General features: G+C 42.3%; 2 protein-coding genes across 6 annotated transcripts in view; one reads left to right on the forward strand and one right to left on the reverse strand.

The window, feature by feature from the left end:
• The window catches only part of METTL5 (methyltransferase like 5), a 9,848-nt gene extending 5,459 nt beyond the window's left edge, over positions 1-4,389 (reverse strand). For 3 of the 5 annotated variants that reach the window (XM_017517335.2, XM_017517336.2, XM_017517331.2), the window contains exons 1-3: positions 3,966-4,369; positions 1,420-1,534; positions 544-725 (exon numbers count right to left, since the gene is read on the reverse strand). In XM_017517335.2, the coding sequence (XP_017372824.1) occupies positions 544-725; positions 1,420-1,534; positions 3,966-4,074 (406 nt within the window). In that variant the 5' untranslated portion in view covers positions 4,075-4,369. Of the gene's footprint in view, positions 1-543; positions 726-1,419; positions 1,535-3,965 lie in introns of all 5 variants that reach the window. The other 2 variants (XM_017517334.2, XM_017517332.2) reach the window with 1 other exon arrangement.
• Positions 4,390-6,480: 2,091 nt separating this feature from the next.
• Positions 6,481-18,223, forward strand: part of LOC108295256 (E3 ubiquitin-protein ligase UBR3-like) — a 139,380-nt gene continuing 127,637 nt past the window's right edge. Inside the window, exons 1-2 of the mRNA XM_017517324.2 lie at positions 6,481-7,111; positions 7,522-7,646. Of these exons, the coding sequence (XP_017372813.1) occupies positions 6,566-7,111; positions 7,522-7,646 (671 nt within the window). The 5' untranslated portion in view covers positions 6,481-6,565. The remainder of the gene's footprint in view (positions 7,112-7,521; positions 7,647-18,223) is intronic.

Here is an 18,223-nt window from a genome sequence, read left to right on the forward strand (position 1 = left end):
CACTCCAGCCTGGGTAACAAGAGCGAAACTCTGTCTCAAAAAAAAAAAAGAAAAAAAAGAAAAAAAAAAGAACTATACAGGTAAGAGATTGGTTTACTTAATGAAGAGTAGTAAAATGACTTATCCTTAGTTTAATGAAGAGTGATAAAATCACCTAGCCCAAACAGTCAATGATAAAAATGGTTTTTATTTTTTCTAGACACGGTTTTGCTGTCTCCAAGGTTGGAGTGCAGTGGCACATTCATACCTCATGGCAGCCTTGAATATGTGAGCTCAAGTGATCCTTCCACCTCACCCTCCCAAAGAGCTAGGACTATAGGCTCACCATCACACTTGGCTAATTAAAAAAAATTTTTGCTGTTGTTGAGGCAGGGTCTAACTGTGTTGCCCAGGCTGGCTTTCAACTCCTGGCCTCAAAGAATCCTCCTGTATCAGCCTCCCAAAGCACTGGGATTACACACCTTAGCCACTGTGCCTGGCCTTAAAAATAGTTTTAAAAATGTGTCTATAAATATAGCAATATACCTGATTCTTGTTACAAACCTTTATTATTTTTGGTCCCAAAGGGTGGATTCATAATTACTGTATCAAATGACTTGGACATTCTGTTAGATAATAAGCACACATCACATTGAATCATGTCAATATTTGTTAACTCAAACTCTTCCACATTCCTGTTAAATATTTCCAATGCATCTTCATCTATGTCAAATCCAACACACAACCTATAAATACAAAACACACAGAGTTGTGACTTATAGCTCCCAAGTAAAAACAAAAACAAAATTAGCTTTTTAAAAAAACCACGTATCTTTTTAACCCAATTAGCAAAATAAGAATGTTTTCTTTCTTTTTTTTTTTCCAGACAGGATCTTGCTGTGTCACCCAGATGAGTGTAGGGGTGCCATCCTGATGCACTTCAGCCTCAACCTCTTGGGCTCAAGCAGTCCTCCCACCTCAGCCTCCCAAGTAGCTAGGACCCCAGGTGCATGACACCACACCCAGCTAATTTTTGTATTTTTTGTAGACATGGGGTTTCACCATGTTGCCCAGGCTGGTCTCAAACTCCTGGGCTCAAGTAATCTGCCCACCTTGGTCTCCCAAAGTGCTGGGATTACAGGCATGAGCCACTGTGCCTGGTCAAGTGTTGCTTTCAATAGCATAATTTCCCAACCTGGCAGAGGTTGGAAACTCAGGTTTGTATAAAAGGAACTACTGCTTTTACCATTTTAATTTATTTTGTGTAGTTTGTTTAGATCTTCTACCCATTCAAAATCTATTCAGTATCAGATTTTTGCTCCCTATATCTCATTCTTTGGAGTCTCATAAATATGATTCAGTTAATCACATTGCTGCTCCTTATTAAAACCACCCAATATCCCCACCCAATACCCAAATAGTATATATTGCATTACGTACCCTGCTCCTAACATTGCACTTCCGATGCTAAGTACTCCACAACCACATCCTAGATCGGCAACGACTTTATTTTCAATGTCATCATAAGTGTTATGGATTGTATACAGCATACATGCTAAAAAATAAAAACTAGAGAATAAGCAAGCTGATGACTAAAACCAAATTGTGCAAATGATTCTTTCTAAAATAATTTCTTGTCTTGCATTACTTAGTCCTTTCCCAAATGGCATTCCAGATTATTTTTTTAAAAAGATAAGGTGTAATAATTTGGTATGTAGTGAAGAGGCACCACAGAGGAGGCTAATACCCACCAGTGGTTCTCAAAAAATAGTCTCTGTTAGCAATGCCAAGAATGACAAAACTGTGACCAGTCTCTGATGTAAAATGAGGAAAAAAAAGTCAAAATGTTTTTTTCCTCAGCTTGTTCAAAACATTGCCATACACTCATATCAGTTCTTTCTGTGATGCTGAAATATTTTTATGAAGGAATGGTAAGAGTAAATAGGTTTTAAAAAAAATCCTTCCTCGTCAACATAAATTTGGCAACTCCGTATCAGTTTCCAAAATTGATTTGAAATTTTACTTATCTGTGAAATCTGTAAAACTAGGAACCACTATCAAGCCAGCATTAGCATCACAAAGACACAGAACCTTCTTTTTTCCTTTTGTTTTTTTAAAACACAGACAGGGTCTCACTATGCTGCCCAGGCTGGTCTGGAACTCCAGGGCTCAAGCAATCCTCCTACTTCAGCCTCCCAAAGTGTTGGGATTACAGACATGAGCCACTGTGCCCAGCCACAGAAATTTGTTTTAACAAGTTTGTCACCAGAACACAAGCACCATAAGCTCCACAATTCATGATCTACAGACATGTATATTCATAATCTACAAATGAGACCTCATAATAGAACTACTGGGTATTAGATATACTGAAGGTTAAACATAAATAACATCACCACTGACATCTCCCTGAAGATACCTGAATCCAGTAAAGGCTGCTGGCCATTGATACCCGAGGATCCAGAGGGGTTTTTTTGTTTTGTTTTTTTCAGAGATGGGGTCTATCTCTATCACCCAGACTGGAGTGCAGTAGCAGGATCAGAGCTCACTGCAGCCTGAAGCTCCAGGGCTCAGGCGATTCTCCTGACTTAGTAATAGCAGTTGGGACTATAGGCGAATACTACCACACACAGCTAATTTACTATTTTTTTTAAGAGCTGGGTCTCACTGTGTTGCCCAGGCTGATCTTGACCTCCTGGCCTCAAGTCATCCTCTTGCCTCAGCCTCCCAAATTGCTGGGATTATAGGGGTGAGTACCAATCACCGTACTTGGTCAGATTGTTACTATTTTTTAAATTGGATTCCGCTAAAAAAACTACAGTCAGCAGACTAGTAAGTCATTATTTCAGAAAATTGTTCTTAACCTAGACACAGTAGTTTTGAGCAAATTTTTGGTTGGAATCATACAATATCTTGACGTTTAAATGTAAATACACATGTATTCTCCTTGATTTTCATTGGCAGCTTAGAAACGACTATTTTGGAACTGGAAAAAACTCCTTCCAGGTGCTTTCAGAAAATTAATTTTCCTAAGGGGCCAGGCTCAGTGGCTCATGCCTGTAATCCCAGCACTTTAAGAGGCTAAGGTGGGAGGATCACTTCAGCTCAGGAGTTTGAGACCAGCTTGGGCAACATAGCAAGACCCTGTGTCTACAAAAAATAAAAAAATATTAGCCAGGCATGATGGTGTGTGCCTGTAGTCCCAGCTGCTCAGGAGGCTTAGGCGGGAGGATCACTTGAGTCCTGGAGGTCAAGGCTGCAGTAGGCATGATCATGCCACTGCACTCCAGCCTGGGTGACAGAGTGAAACACCCATCTCAAAAACTAATAAAAATATTTTTTTCTAAGGCTTCCCAATGACTTCGGTAACACAGATAGATGTTTTCCTGTATTTGCTCTTGTACTCCCAGTTATCAATGTCTGGCATGAATGCTCAGAAAAATCTGTTAAAATTAATATGCACACCCACTTTTATACAGCACATATTCTGATTCTGTTAAACAACCCTTCCACTATCAACTCTAGTATTCATTTCTAGGGCACAGTATAGCACAAAAATCCTTAGTTGCAATAGGAAATTGATCTTTACTTAGCAAATATTTACTGAGCTCCTAAATAGTACCACCAGCAACTGTTCCAGGCACTGGGAATTCAAGTATGAACGAGACCAACAAATACCTTGTCCTCAAAGAATTTATAGCGTGAGAAGTGGGAAAAAACAAAACAAAACAAAACCCACCACATTAAAAAAGTGTCTGGCAGTGTTAAGGGACCTGCAGAAAACTAGACAGGAAAACGATAAATTGTGTGCGTCTGTGGAGGGCGTGCCTTGAGGTGCAGTGTCAAGGAAGAACTCTCTAACGCGATAGGTGATCTTAGGGCTAAATTTCTCTAGACATTCTCTGTATCCAAATAACTTCTATTTTTATCACAGAGTAGACTGGACTAACGCCGAAGGCAGGGGAGTGGTGAACCAGCCGCCCTACCTGCAATGTGCGGCCTGGTGGGATACTGTTCTAGAAGCAGCTTGGGCTTTTCGAATCCATCCACTTGTTGCAGACGACACTCTAGTTCCTTAAGCCTTAATTTCTTCATTTTGCTTTAAAGTATGGGGTCGCAGGGTTTGAAGGCACAGGATCTGCGGAGAAATCTATTGAACTGGGATGTTTCCTCCCTACCCCCAACCTTCTCCCCTATTCAGCACCGCTGGCCAGACCCAAAGATGCGCTCTAAGGAGACGCCGCGATGCTGGGCACAGGGCGAGCCTCGGACCCACCTCCCGGGTAACCCACGCGGTCCCGGGAGACTGCGACGGCGCCTGGCTGAAGCCCCAGAATACCTCGCGCCAGGACCTCTGGAGGCGACCTGCACTTCGGCCGGGGCCGGAAGCGCCAGCCCGTACTCGCGCACGCGTTCGCCGCCCAGCGGCCTGGCGCCGAGCTGCAACGTCTGTCCTGCGCCGGGGTTCAGCTGGCCACCTGGGGGCCTCATCGCCCCATCAGCGCCACCCGCAAAGTCTGTGCTACTCGCAGATCCACCGCCAGCCCTTGCCATCTGTCGAGTGCTAATTAATTACCCTCTAGTTTGCACTGAGTACCTGCCGGCCCTCAAAGGATGGGGAAAGGTAGAGGGTGAAAGGGAAGCGGGAGAGAAAGTCACAGTCACTTTGTTGTCTGACCCAGAGTGACTCTTTTTATTTCCCAAGTTTCGGCTAAGAAAGTAGCGATCTCCATTCACCTTTACCTCCTTCGCCATTCTCATGCCTCACTTTATTGTAATTTTGTTTCCCAACTTTTCGGTAATTTTCGTCACTTGGAATTCTCACAGGAATGGTGATGTCAGAGAAACCCAAAGAAGAGAGAGTGGAAATGGAAGAATAGGCAGTGGTGTCAAATACTGGAAAGAGGTCGGGCTTCATAAAGTAGGAGTAGAAATCAAGTTGCGGCAGATCGTGGAGCGAATGGAAGTTTAGGAAGAAGAAAGAGTGGCGCCGGGCGCGGTGGTTCATCCCTGTAATCCCAGCACTTTAGGAGGCCAAGGCGGGCAGATCACGAGGTCAGGAAATCGAGACTATTCTGGCAAACATGGTGAAACCCCTTCGCTACTAAAAATACAAAAATTAGCTGGGCGTGGTGGCACGTGCCTTAATCTCAGCTATTCGGGAGGCTCAGGCAGGAGAATTCCTTGAGCCAGGGAGTCGGAGGTTGCAGTGAGCCGATATTGCACCACTGCACTCCAGCCTGGAGAAAAAAAAAAAAAAAAAAGGCAAGAAAGAAAGAGAAATGTGGCATACGAAAAGAAGAGAATGGTTGATAGTAAGGTTGGGGGAAGTCTAATTATTTTTTCAATTTTTTTTTTAAGATAGGAGGAGACAAATTCTGAAACGATTGAGCTAATAGAGAGAGGTTTAAAATACAAGAGGATATTGGATGGAGTTGGGATCCTAAGAAGGCAGGGTCCAATGCTTAAGTAAAAGGATTGCCTTTAAGCCTGAGGATGGACACCTCTGCATTATTAAAGGAAAACGAAAAAGAGTGAATGGGTGATGACGAAGTAGAAAAGTGTCCCAGGCTGCTACTTCCTAGGAATAGTAGAATTCAAAGTTGCCTGTTAGAATCAAATGAGTTAAAACACAGTTTTTAGCACGTAAAGTTAAGACATGAAGCTTTATTTGGTTTATAATTCAGTGATTCATAAAGAAAATTATTGAGCAAATTTAACTTATCACTGTTAGGATTGTGAAGTACTTAACTAATGTAGAAAACCAGGACGGTAAAATGACATGTTTTAATTATGTTTCATTCATTTCAAACACAAGGTTACGGATTGGAAACACCCCTGTGCTTTTTTGGAGATGGAGTCTCACTCTGTCGCCTAGGCTGGAGTGCAGTGGTGTGATCTCGTTTCACTGCAATCTCCACATCCTGGGTTCAAGCGATTCTCCCGCCTCAGCCTCCCGAGTAGCTGGGACTACAGGCGAGCGCCACCACGCCCGGTTAACTTTTGTATTTTTAGGAGAGACGGGTTTTATCATGTCGGCAGGCTGATCTCTAATTCCTGACCTCAAATAATCCGCCCGCTTCGGCCTCCCAAAGTGTTGGGATTACAGGCGTGAGCCACCGCGCCCGGCCTTCTTCTTTGGACTGCTCTTCCTACAATTTTTTTTTTTCCCTTAAGTTGGGGTCTCACACCATCGCCCAGGCTGGACTTTGATAACAGTAGGAATGCACATCTCAGAACAAAATGCAGATGCCTAAAATACATCTGAAAGATGCTGTGAATAATTCCTGTAGTCTATGCAAGTAAAGAAATACTTGCCCTTATTAGAGATTTCCTATAAGATGAGTATTTCAGTAGTTCTTAACTTGGAAAGTTAGGAGCCCACTGGGCGCCCAGGCCAGAGGGGCGGGGAGAAGAAGGCTCTGCAGCCCGAGGGGGCGTGTGCAGGGGCGTGGCCGAGGGCGGAGGAGCTCGGCCGCTCCGGGTATCGCGAGAGTTGGGCGGCCCGAGCAATCGCAGCAGTGTATTCCCCACTCTCCCCGGAGGAACCACCGGCCCTGGACTCTCCAAATTCTGAGCTCTCATCATGGCGGCGGCGGCCGCGGCTGCCGTCGGGGGCCAGCAGCAGTCTCAGCCCGAGCTGGCCGCGTCGGGGCTGGCCCTAGACAAGGCGGCCACCGCCGCGCACCTCAAGGCGGCCCTCAGCCGACCGGACAACCGCGCAGGTGCTGAGGAGCTGCAGGCGCTGCTGGAGCGGGTGCTGAGCGCCGAGCGGCCGCTGGCCGCTGCTGCGGGCGGCGAGGACGCGGCGGCGACCGGAGGCGGGGGTGGTCCGGGGGCGGCCGAAGAGGAGGCCCTGGAGTGGTGTAAGTGCCTTCTGGCGGGTGGCGGCGGCTACGACGAGTTCTGCGCGGCGGTCCGGGCCTACGATCCCGCGGCGCTCTGCGGCCTGGTCTGGACAGCCAACTTCGTGGCCTACCGCTGCCGGACGTGCGGCATCTCGCCCTGCATGTCGCTGTGCGCCGAGTGCTTCCACCAGGGTGACCACACCGGACACGACTTCAACATGTTCCGCAGCCAGGCCGGGGGCGCGTGCGACTGCGGGGACAGCAACGTGATGCGGGAGAGCGGGTGAGTGGAGCCCTCCCCGCGGGCGAGGCGACCCTGCGTCGGGGGCATCGCGGGAAGGCCTGGAGCGGGGCACTGGGAGCCCACCCTGAGCTGTCAAGGGGAGGGTGCGGGGGAGGATGCAGCCACAGGGGGTTGGAGGTGACTGAGCTGTCAGCTGTGGAAAGGGGGTGGGGAGGAGGGAGGAGAGGAGAGCAGAGAGCTTGTTTAAGAAACCCGGCTGTGAATTTTGGGGAAGCCAGGTTGGGTAAATGATAGCGAGGAAAGAGCCAGTGTATGGGGTGGGAGGGGAGTGAGGGGGAAAGGATTTTGGGGGAAGCTCGTGTCGAGCTGTCAATTGTGTACTTGTTGGGAAAGGCTGTAAAGCCTGGTTCTTGGGAAGAGACTTAGGTTGTGATTTGGATTGGCTTGGAGGAGGGTGTTATTGGGGACCGCATTGGCTCTCGGGATGATGAGAGCTGGGGAGGTGGTCTTGTACGTACGTGCAGGGAAGGACGGTTGAGGAAAAGGGCTTCTGAACTGCCAGTGTGTCTGTCAGTGTGAGAGAGAAGGAGCTCTTGAGGGTTGAGGGAGGAGGGAAGGGGAGGGGCCTGCATGAAAAGTGACTGTTGAGCTGTCAGTGGAGTATTTGGTATGCTGGAATGACATTTAGAATTGGGCTACTGAGCAGTCAGTTACAGAATACCCTCCATACCAGGAGAGCAAACAAAATACTGAGCGAATTACGAATCAAGTATTAGGTCTTCTCCAGTTAAGGGTAGTTTGTTCACTCACTGATATGTGAATATCTGTCTAAGAGGAGACAGCAAATGTCCTTTTGACAGAAGCGATACACCAGATGTTGGGACTTATGAGAAAATAAAACATTTCAGAGTTTGCAGTGAGTTACAGAGAGTTGGTACATGTGGGGTCTTGGCTTGGAACATGATGTCAGTGTCAGGGACAGTATGAGAAAAAAGGAAAAAGTGAAAGAGGGGCAATTTTGGCTGGACAGTACTCGAAAGAACGTTAGCAACTACTAGTTGCTACCAGTTATTAAACTTCTTCAATTTTCAGGTCTTAAGATTAATGCAGGTGTAATCTTTTTATAAATGGTCCCTTCTTCTTCGGACTACTCGTAAGGTTACTGTTACTCCAAAATGTTTGTACCTACTATGTGCAAGCAAGGCTATTTGGATATTAAAAATGAATGAAAGATTGACCAATCCCTTACTCTACTTGCACTGGAGTAGAAAGTAATACATTCCTTAAACAGTAACTTGGGAGTTAGAGGAGAGAGAGGAGGTTTCTGTGCAGGCAGAGTAAGAAAAGATCTTCAGAAAGGAGGTGTTTTTGAACTTGCTAATGACAATAACATAATTGCAGCTAACATTTGAGTTCTTGAACTGTACTCTGACAATTTAAAAGTACTTTTTAAAATTTAATATTTGAATAGGTAAAGTATATCGCTAAAAAAGCAAATACACACACACGCACACACACACACACACACGGAAATTTTTCTCTCATCCAGTCTTCTACCTGTCCAGTTCCTTCTTGCTTAGTTTCTCTTACTGCAGAACAAGCAAGTGTGTTTCTTAGTTTTTCAGTCTCTTTTTGCGCAAAGGGTTACATACTGTCCACTGTTCTACATTTTGCATTTTTTAGTTATCTTAGATGTATTTCAATATCAGTGTTCTCATTAATAAATCAGTGTTCTCATTCTGTTTTTTTTTTTAAAAAACCACTGCATAGTGTTTCATGTTATGAATTTGCCATTCCTTTTTAAGTTTCATTTTTAATTTTTTGTGAATTTGCATTCTTGATTTAATATCTCTTCATGGGCATTTGGCTTTCCAGTATAAACTCAAAAACGTGGTATATATCTGTCTTTTCCCACCCGTGCAAAAATGTCAGTGAAATAAATTCTCAAAAGTGGGATTACCCAATTGCCCTGCCTAAGGCTTAGTACTAGTTACTGTGTGAGACTACCTGTTTTCCAAAAACCTCATCAACAGAGTAGTATTAAAATTTTGGAATTTTATCTGTTTGGTTAAAAGTGGCCACATTCTAGCTGTTATAAGTGATTTAACTTATTTATTCTTTGACTCTGAGATTGTTATTTTATTCTCATTGTACAGAAGAGGAAATTAGGGCTGTTAAAACACTTGCTCAGGATCACACAGGTAGTAAGCAAGGCTCCAGGGCTCAAGAGCTGGACTAGTCAACCATTTCTCTCTACTGCCTCTACTAAATAGCATTCTTATTGGTTCTTCTTTTCAATACTATGTTTGGTCTTTTTTTTTTTCTTCTTAATATGCTATTCTTATATGGGCCTTTGTTTCTTTCTTTTAAACTTTTTTGTTTTAAAGAGGCACATCAGAACAGGAGTTGGAGCAATCCTTTACTGATATTTAAACATTTTTACTTCGTGGACTAGGTTAGCATTTAGAAAAGCCTCCTTGAAGATAGGAAATAATGTTAGTTCTTTCCTCACTTTTGGAATATAGTGGTAATTATCAGGTTGTCCTGGGTGAGATGCAAGTCTGCTTGCTTGTGATGCTTCAGTGTACTACCAGAAATATGTTGGTGAGTTTCTTTGATATTCATACAGTTTTAGGGCATCCAGGCTATAGAGAGTCAACATCCTAACCTCATAGTATTTGCTTTTACTGATGTCTCATAGATAAATACTGTTCTCCCAGCCTGGAAACCCTCTATGAGTTGATACATAATATTTAAAGATTTATTATCTCTATCTGAAACCACAGCTATTGCCTGTATGTCCCAGCAGTTGCCATATCCAGTTTCATAAAGGACAAGATTGAACAATAACAGTATTGTGGCCATGTGGTTATTCTGAAATTTTTATAATTGCTTGGGTTGGGTAGAATAATGTTTCTGGACTAAACAACTAAATTACTGCCTCGAGACATAGGTGATGCTGACCAGCTCTGCAACCTAAATTTATAAGGCTGCCTCTGGAACCTTCTTAGAATTGGAAATCATCAACAGCTTATAACAGTGTTCCTCATGGGCAAAGCTGGACTACCCTGGCATGAACAGAATGTTTGAACTTTTCTCAGTTTTTGATATTTTAAAAATGCCTTTATGTTGCCAAAGATTGAATGTATATTGATTTTGGGGTTTTTATTCTAACTGCTGTAAAATTTTGTAAATTTCATGCTTTAGTCACTTTTAGAGGAAGAATTCCTTCCCCCCCCCATATTTGTGCTCTTAGTAAATGAGGAAAATCTTGCTGTGACATAATCCTTTTCACAAGTGTCTGTTGCCTATAGGATGTTCTGTGATTGGAGATGGAGAAGAGTCTTGAATCCATCGCAGCTGTATTTATATTTAATTTTCAAATTAGCAATTATAGAACTATAAAGAGGAATTAGTCATTTTGAGTAGTATTGATGTGATCAATGTGACGGTATTAGCAGACCAAAGGAAGAAAACAATTGAGGATTCATTTGTGGGATGAGATCACAAAGGCTATGTACTGATAACTGTATGTATAACTACAGTTTTGCCACTGGTGAATAAGTGCAGCCACTGTCTCAAATGCTTATGGATGGATGAACTCAAAATGAAATAAAACAAAATAACCTGTAATCGAAAGTCTCAAATACATTCGTCCCTCAGTATATGGTATACACAGGAGACTGGTTCCAGGATACCCACCTTTCACCCACTCTCCATCGTATACTGAAATCCTGCTATGAAAAAAGTCTGCTTTTCATGTGTGTGGGTTTCAGATCCATGAATTCTGTATTTTCGATCCATGTTTGATTTAAAAAAAATTCCTTGTAAGTGGACCCTTGGAGTTCAAACCAGTGTTGTTCAAAGGTCAACTGTAATGTCTGACTAGCTGGTTTTGGGCTCTGATGGGGTACTAAACCAGAAACTGGGATTTTAAACATTTAGTTCTCAAATTTTGATGCAGAGAATGATGAGTTTCATTCTGTCCTATATTACAGATATTTTTGTCTCCTTGCTTGTTCTTCCTCACATATTCTAAGCTCCTTAAAAGATAAGGACTTCATTTTGCTAGTAACCAGATGCCAGCACAGTCTCTTGTACTTAGTAGGTATCAGTAATATTGGATAAAAATAGTGACTACTATACCTGAAAAGTTGCTGTAAGATTACATGGCTTTAGTTATTCATGAGATGGCATTGATTATTAAATCCATAGCAGCTTTTTTCAGAGTGCTTTCATTCTTTTTTAATTTCAGAAGTAATACACATTGATTATAACATAAAAATAAGTGGGTAAAGTAAAAAGTAAAGGTGCCTTTCTCCATCCTATCCCTCAGTAAGAGATTTCCCTTACTTTCTTTTGAGCTTAGTTATGTATTTAAAAGAGATTAGTTATAATTTATTCATCATTTTTAGTTTCTTTTTTTTTCTTTTTTTCCTTTTTTAAGAAACAGTGTCTTGCAGTGTCTCCCAGGCTGGAGTGCAGTGGTATGATACCACATCTCACTGCAGCCTCAACCTCTCAGGCTCAAGTGATCTCCCACCTCAGCCTCCCAAGTAGCTGGGACTACAGGCACACACCACCACACCCAGCTGAAATTTTTTTTTGCATTTTTTGTAGAGATGATATTTGACCATATTGGCCAGGCTGGTTTTGAACTCCTGGCTTCAAGTGGTCCACTTGCCTCATCCTCCCAAAGGGCTAGGATTATAGTTGTGAGCCACAGTATGGTGCCTGGCCTGTGCTGTGGGAGGTTTTTAGGTTTTTTGATTTGTGGTAGCCAGAAATGGAACCATGTAAATGTCTGGTTGAATAGAGTTATTTTCTTCAGTACCTTGCTCTTTTCCCCTTATCATATTTATGGGCACTATCCCAAAAGTAGAATTGCTTCATTTTTAAAGTTAAATAATATTTCATTGTATTTTCATGTTTTTGTAATGTGCTATGATTTTTGCGGTCAGTTCCCTACTGAGAGACATTTCCAGACTTGAGCTGTTGTAAACATTGTTGCAGTCAGTATTCTTGTATACACTTCTTCATATGTGTGTGAGCATATGTGTGAGGATAAATTCCTACAAGTTATATCTTGGTTAAAGGAAATGTGCAATTTCAACTTTGATAGAGCCTTCCAAAGAAATTATTTTACATTCCTGCCAATAATGGATGAGAAAGTTTGTTTCCCCATATCCTGGCAGTATACATGGTAGTATCAGTGTTTCTGATCTTTTCTGCTCTGGTAAGTGAAAAGTGATACCTTGTTTCATCTGTTATCTCCCCAGTCCCACTGCTCTTTTCTCCCAGCCAGGAGTATTTTAAAGCAAATATCAGATACCTTATAATTTAATTTAAAAATATTGAGTATGTATCTCAGCAGAGAGATGTGAACTCTAAAACGTAACTCAAGTGTCCATCAGTGAATGAATGGATAAGCAATATGTGGATTATACATACAACACAACAGAATATTTAGTCTTAAAAAGTATTAAAATTCTGACACGTTAGAATGTTACAATGTAGATACACCCTGAAGACTTTATGCCAAATGAAATGACCCCCCCAAAGACAAATGCTTTTATGCTTCTTTTTATATGAAGTACCCGGAATAGTCAAATTCATAGAGACAGAAAGTAGAATAGTGATTATCAGAGGCCAAGGGATGGGGAGATTGGGGAGTTATTTTTGAACAGGTACAGAGTTTCAGTTCATGAAGATGAAAAAGTTCTCGAAATCAGTGGTTCTGACGGTTACAAAACAAGGTGAATGTACTTAATGCCACTAAACTGAACACTTAAGATGATTTAAATGGAAACATTTATGTTATTTATATTTTTACCACAATTAAAAAATAATGCCAGGTCTGGTGGCTTGCACCTGTAGTCACAGCACCTGTGACTTCCGAGGCTGAGATGGGAGTATTGCTTGAGCCTGGGAGTAAGAGGCCGCGGTGAGTTATGATCACACCTGTGAATAGGCACCACACTCCAGCCATATCAACATAGAATGACTTCATCTCTTGCAAACAAAGCAAAAACCAACCAACCAACTAGACAAACTGTAGCAGGAGTGGCGGGGAACAAACCTCTTGAACACTGAACTGGGGAAGGAAGTGACTTTTTATTTGGCTAGGAGCTGCGGGGGTCTACAGGCTCATTCACCGAGCTCCTGGAGCTGCAGCCTCTCTCCCTTTTTATAGGCTTACAACACTAAAGGGGAAACTGAGGTGGAATTATGTCATTGTCCATTTGCTGGACGTCTGACCTTACAATCTTTGGCTTCATTGATTTGCTAATTCGTATACAGCACAAGCAGGTACCAGCAAGGGAGTGGGACTTACAGAGACAAGACAAAAGTAACAAGCTGTTTGTTGGCAGAGATGTTTCCAAGAGGGAGCCTAGTCTGTGGAAACGTGGGGGCATGAACCAGTGCCAGGCTCTAGCAGGCAGAGATAGCATTCATTTGCAGTTCTTTCAAGGTTAACAGCAGAGACACTGCGAACTAAAGAGGGAGTCATTTTCCCAGCTCTTTGGTATTTTATTTCATTTTTTTTTTTCCTTCTTCACCCTCCTTCCCATCTGGAAGGCGGGGGAGGGAGGAGGTGAAATTGAAGGAGGCGAGAGGGTCTCCCCTCTCAAAACAAACAAAAAACCTCCCCCCAAACCACAATACCAATACTACACTTAAAATATTCATAATTTTTTTTTTGTTTGTTTGTTTTTTGAGACTGAGTCTCACCCCGTTGCCAGGCTGGAGTGCGATCTCAGCCCATTGCAGCCTCCACCTCTCAGGTTCAAGCAATTCTCCTGTCTCAGCCTCACGAGTAGCTGGGACTACAGGTGCATGCCACCATGCCTGGCTAATTTTTGTATTTTTAGTAGAAATGGGGTGTCTCACCATATTGGTCAGGCTGGTCTTGAACTCCTGACCTCAGGCGATCTACCCGGCCTCCCAAAGTACTGGGATTACAGGCATGAGCCATTGTGCTTAGCCTAATTTTTTAATCGTTATAAAAGTCTTTAAAACTATTTTCAATTATGAAACAATTTGAATTTACGAACAAAAGTAATAAAACAGATTACTGTTATATATACAGAGTATAGTATATAACAAAAGTAATATAAAAGTAATATAACAGATACCTTTGTACTTAGCATCGAGGTGAATAGATGTTAACCTTTTGCCATGTTTGCTTTAGAGCTGCTTTTAGTCAAAAAACCAAAAGGTCAGCCTACCTCTCCCTTCCTTTCTCTTTCCCTCTCCAGAGGTTAGCATTATCCTGAAATTTCTGTGCCATATTTATGCATGTTTTTGTATATTTACTGCATCCGAACAGTAAATGTACATGGACTGTTCTAATGTCAAATTTTACATAAGTGATTTTATATTGTATGACTGCTTTTGTAATTTGCCCTTTTCACTAACTATGTTGCTAATAATAGACTGGTGCATTCATTTCTAACTACTGTTAATAATTCTTATAAACTACAGTTTACTTAACTATTTCTTTGCTGAAGGGCCAATTAGATGCGTTCTATTTTTTATTTCTTCCAGTAGGGCCACAGGGAACATCTTTGCATGTATCTCTTTATACAGACAGACTAGAATTTCTTTAAGATAGATTCCTGGAAGGAGAATTGCTGGGCCATAGAATGTTCTATTCTTCAGCACTACTAGGTAGTTAAGAATTGCCCTATGGCCAGGTGCTATGGCTCACATCTGTAATACTAGCACTTTGGGAGGCCGAGGCGGGTGGATCATGAGGTCTGGAGTTTGAGACCAGCCTGGCCAAAATGATGAAACATTGTCTCTCCTAAAAATTACAAAAATTAGCCGGGCGTGGTGGCACGTGCCTGTAGTCCCAGCTACTCGGGGGACTGAGGCAGGAGAATCGGTTGAACCGGGGAGGCAGAGCTTGCAGTGAGCTTAGATTGTGCCACTGTAATCTAGCCTGGGCAACAGAGCAAGACTCTGTTGAAAAAAAAAAATTGCCCTCCAATGGTTGATGCCATTTAGTTCTCAGTATACTGCCACCAGGGATTTTTTTTTTTTTTTTTAAAGTTGGAGTCTCCCTCTGTCACCCCAGCTGGAGTACAGTAGCATAATCTCAGCTCACTGCAACCTCCACCTCCCAGGTTCAAGCAATTCTTCTGCCTCAACCTCCTGAGTAGCTGGGACTAGAAGCGTGTGCCATCACACCCAGCTAATTTTTGTATTTTTAGTACAAACGGGATTTCACCATATTAGCCAGGTTGGTCTCGAACTCCTGACCTCAAGTGATCTGCCTGCCTCAGCCTCCCAAAGTGCTGCGATTATAGGCATGAGCCACCATGCCCAGCCCCACCAGGAATTTGAGTTCTTGTTTTTCTGTTTATCGAAACCTGGTGTTAATGAGAACACATGGAGACAGGGCGGGGAACAATACACACTGAGGTCTGTTGGGGTGGGGGGCGGAGAGAGGGAGACCATCAGAAAAAATAGCTGATGCATGTTGGGCTTCATACCCAGGTGGTAGGTTGATAGGTGCAGCAAACCACCATGGCCAACATTAACCTATGTAACAAACCTGTGCATGCTGCACATGTACTTTGGAACTTAAAATTATATATACACATTTATAATATTTTACCAATCTGTTGGATATATACACCTTTTTAAAATTTATATTTTCCTGACTAGTAAAGTTGAACATGTTTTTGTATGTTTTGGGGCCATTTGGGTTTCTTTTTTTTTTTTAGTGAACTGCTGGTTTATACTTTTTGACTGTTTTCTGTTTGTCTGTTATTACTGAGTTTTAAGAATGCTGTACATCCTCTAGATGCTGATCCTTGGTTATAAAAATACCTAATTTCATCTTGTAGTGTGTGTCTTGTCTTTTTATCTTGAAATACATAATTTTGTTGTAAAAGATTTTAAATTAAAAGTTTTTCTTCTGTAGTTTGTATTATTTTATCTTGTTAAAGAAATCTTCATCCTGGTTTAAAAAATGCTTATATGTTTTCTACTAAAAGATTTAAGGTTTTACATTGTACACTTAGGTCTTTTGTCCATCTGGATTTATTTTTACTTGTAGTATGAGATCGAGGTCTGTATTAGTCTGTTTTCACACTGCTATAAAGAACTGCCAGAGACTGGGTAATTTATAAAGGAAGGAGTTCAACATGGCTGGGGAGGCCTCAGGAAACTTACAATCATGGTGGAAGGCACCTCTTTACAGAGCAGCAGGAGGGAGAAGAGGTGAGCAGGGGAAATGCCAGATTCTTATAAAACCATCACGTCTTGGCTGGGTGCAGTGGCTCACGCTTGTAATTCCAGCACTTTGGGAGGCCAAGGTGGGCAGATCATGAGGTCAGAAGTTTGAGACCAGTGTGGCCAACATGGTGAAACTCCGCCTCTACTAAAAATATAAAAATTAGCTGTTTGTGGTGGCATGGGCCTGTAATTTCAGCTACTTTGGAGGCTGAGGTGGGAGAATCACTTGAACCTGGGAGGTGAGGTTCCAGCACTCCAGCTTGGGTAACAGAGTGAGACCCTGTCTCAAAAACAAAACAAAACAAAACAAACAAAACATACCATCACGTCTTGTGAGAACTCACTATCATGAGAACAGCATAGGGCAAACCATCCCCATGATACAGTTACCTCCACCTCATCCTGCCCTTGACATGGGGATTATGGGGATTATAATTCAGGATGAGATTTTGGGTGGGGACTAGTCAAACCGTATATTAGATCTAATTTTATCTTTTCAAATATGAGAATTCACTTATTGAACATTTTGTTCCTCTATTGATCTACAGTGTCACCTCTATCACATACCACCTTCCTATCTCCTAAGCTCTCTGTTGTTGTATTGATATGTCTCTTGTAACAGTGCCATACTACTTTATTAGAACATTAAAATGTATTTTGATATGGTAGGATTTTCTTACTACTCTTCAAAAGGATTTTGGCTATTCTTGGTCCCTGTTTTCATTTGAATTTCAGGGTCAGCATGCCAGGTTCTCTGGAAAACTTCTGTTAAGATGCTGACCGGCATCACATTAAATATGAGGAGGTTGCAGAAAGATACATATTCAAGTATATTCACTGTAACACTGAAATAGGGAAAAATGGAAACAATGAGATTAGTGAACTGTAGTTTAATTATACAATGGAATACTTTATGGTAGAATACATAAATTGCCATCAGTCTTAGTCTGTTTGTGCTGCTGTAACACCAGACTGAGTAATTTAGAAATAACAGAAATTTATTTCTTCCAATCTGGAGGCTGGGAAGTCGACGATTAAGGCTTTGTGTGTGTGTGTGTGTGTGTGTGTGTGTGTGTGTATGTATGTATGTCTGGTGAGGCGTTCTTGTTGCATCCTAACATGGCAGAAGTGGGGAAGAGGGCAAAAGGGGCCTAAGCTAGTTCCCTCCAGCACTTGCTTAAGGCAGAGCCCTCGTAACTTAATCACATCGCCAAAGGCTTCCGCCTCCTAGTACCACCACAAAATTTCAGTGTGAATTTTGGAGAGGACACACATTCAGACTGTGGTGTTCTGCCTCTGCCCCTTGCCCTCACAAAGTTTATGTCTTTTCACATACAAATACATTCATTCCATTCCAGTAGCTCCAGAAGTCTTGTTCTAGCACCAGCTCAAAAGTCTAAAGTTCGGAGTCTCATCTAAATATCATGTCAATTAGATGTGGTGAGACTCAAAGATATGCTTCATCCTATAGCAGATTTCTCTCTAACTGTGAACCTGTGAAGTCAAATTACCTGCTTTCAAAATACAATGTCTTACACCGTTGGTGGGAATGTAAATTATTACTAGTACAGCCGCTATGGAGAACAGCATGGAGGTTCCTCAGAAAACTAAAAATAGGTTACCATGTGATCCAGTAATTCCACTACTGGGTATATATGCAAAAAAAGGGAAATCAATATATGAAAAAGAGATCTCAAGTCCCATGTTTATTGCAGCACTATTCATAGTAGCCAAAACAGGGAATCAACCTAAATGCCCACTAATGGAAGAATGGATAAAGGAAATGTGGTATTGCCGGGCGCGGTGGCTCACGCCTGTAATCCCAGCACTTTGGGAGGCCGAGGCGGGTGGATCACGAGGTCAAGAGATCGAGACCATCCTGGTCAACATGGTGAAACCCTGTCTC

This window comes from Cebus imitator, unplaced genomic scaffold (assembly GCF_001604975.1).
Source record: "Cebus imitator isolate Cc_AM_T3 unplaced genomic scaffold, Cebus_imitator-1.0 Scaffold628, whole genome shotgun sequence".
NCBI lineage: Eukaryota > Metazoa > Chordata > Mammalia > Primates > Cebidae > Cebus > Cebus imitator.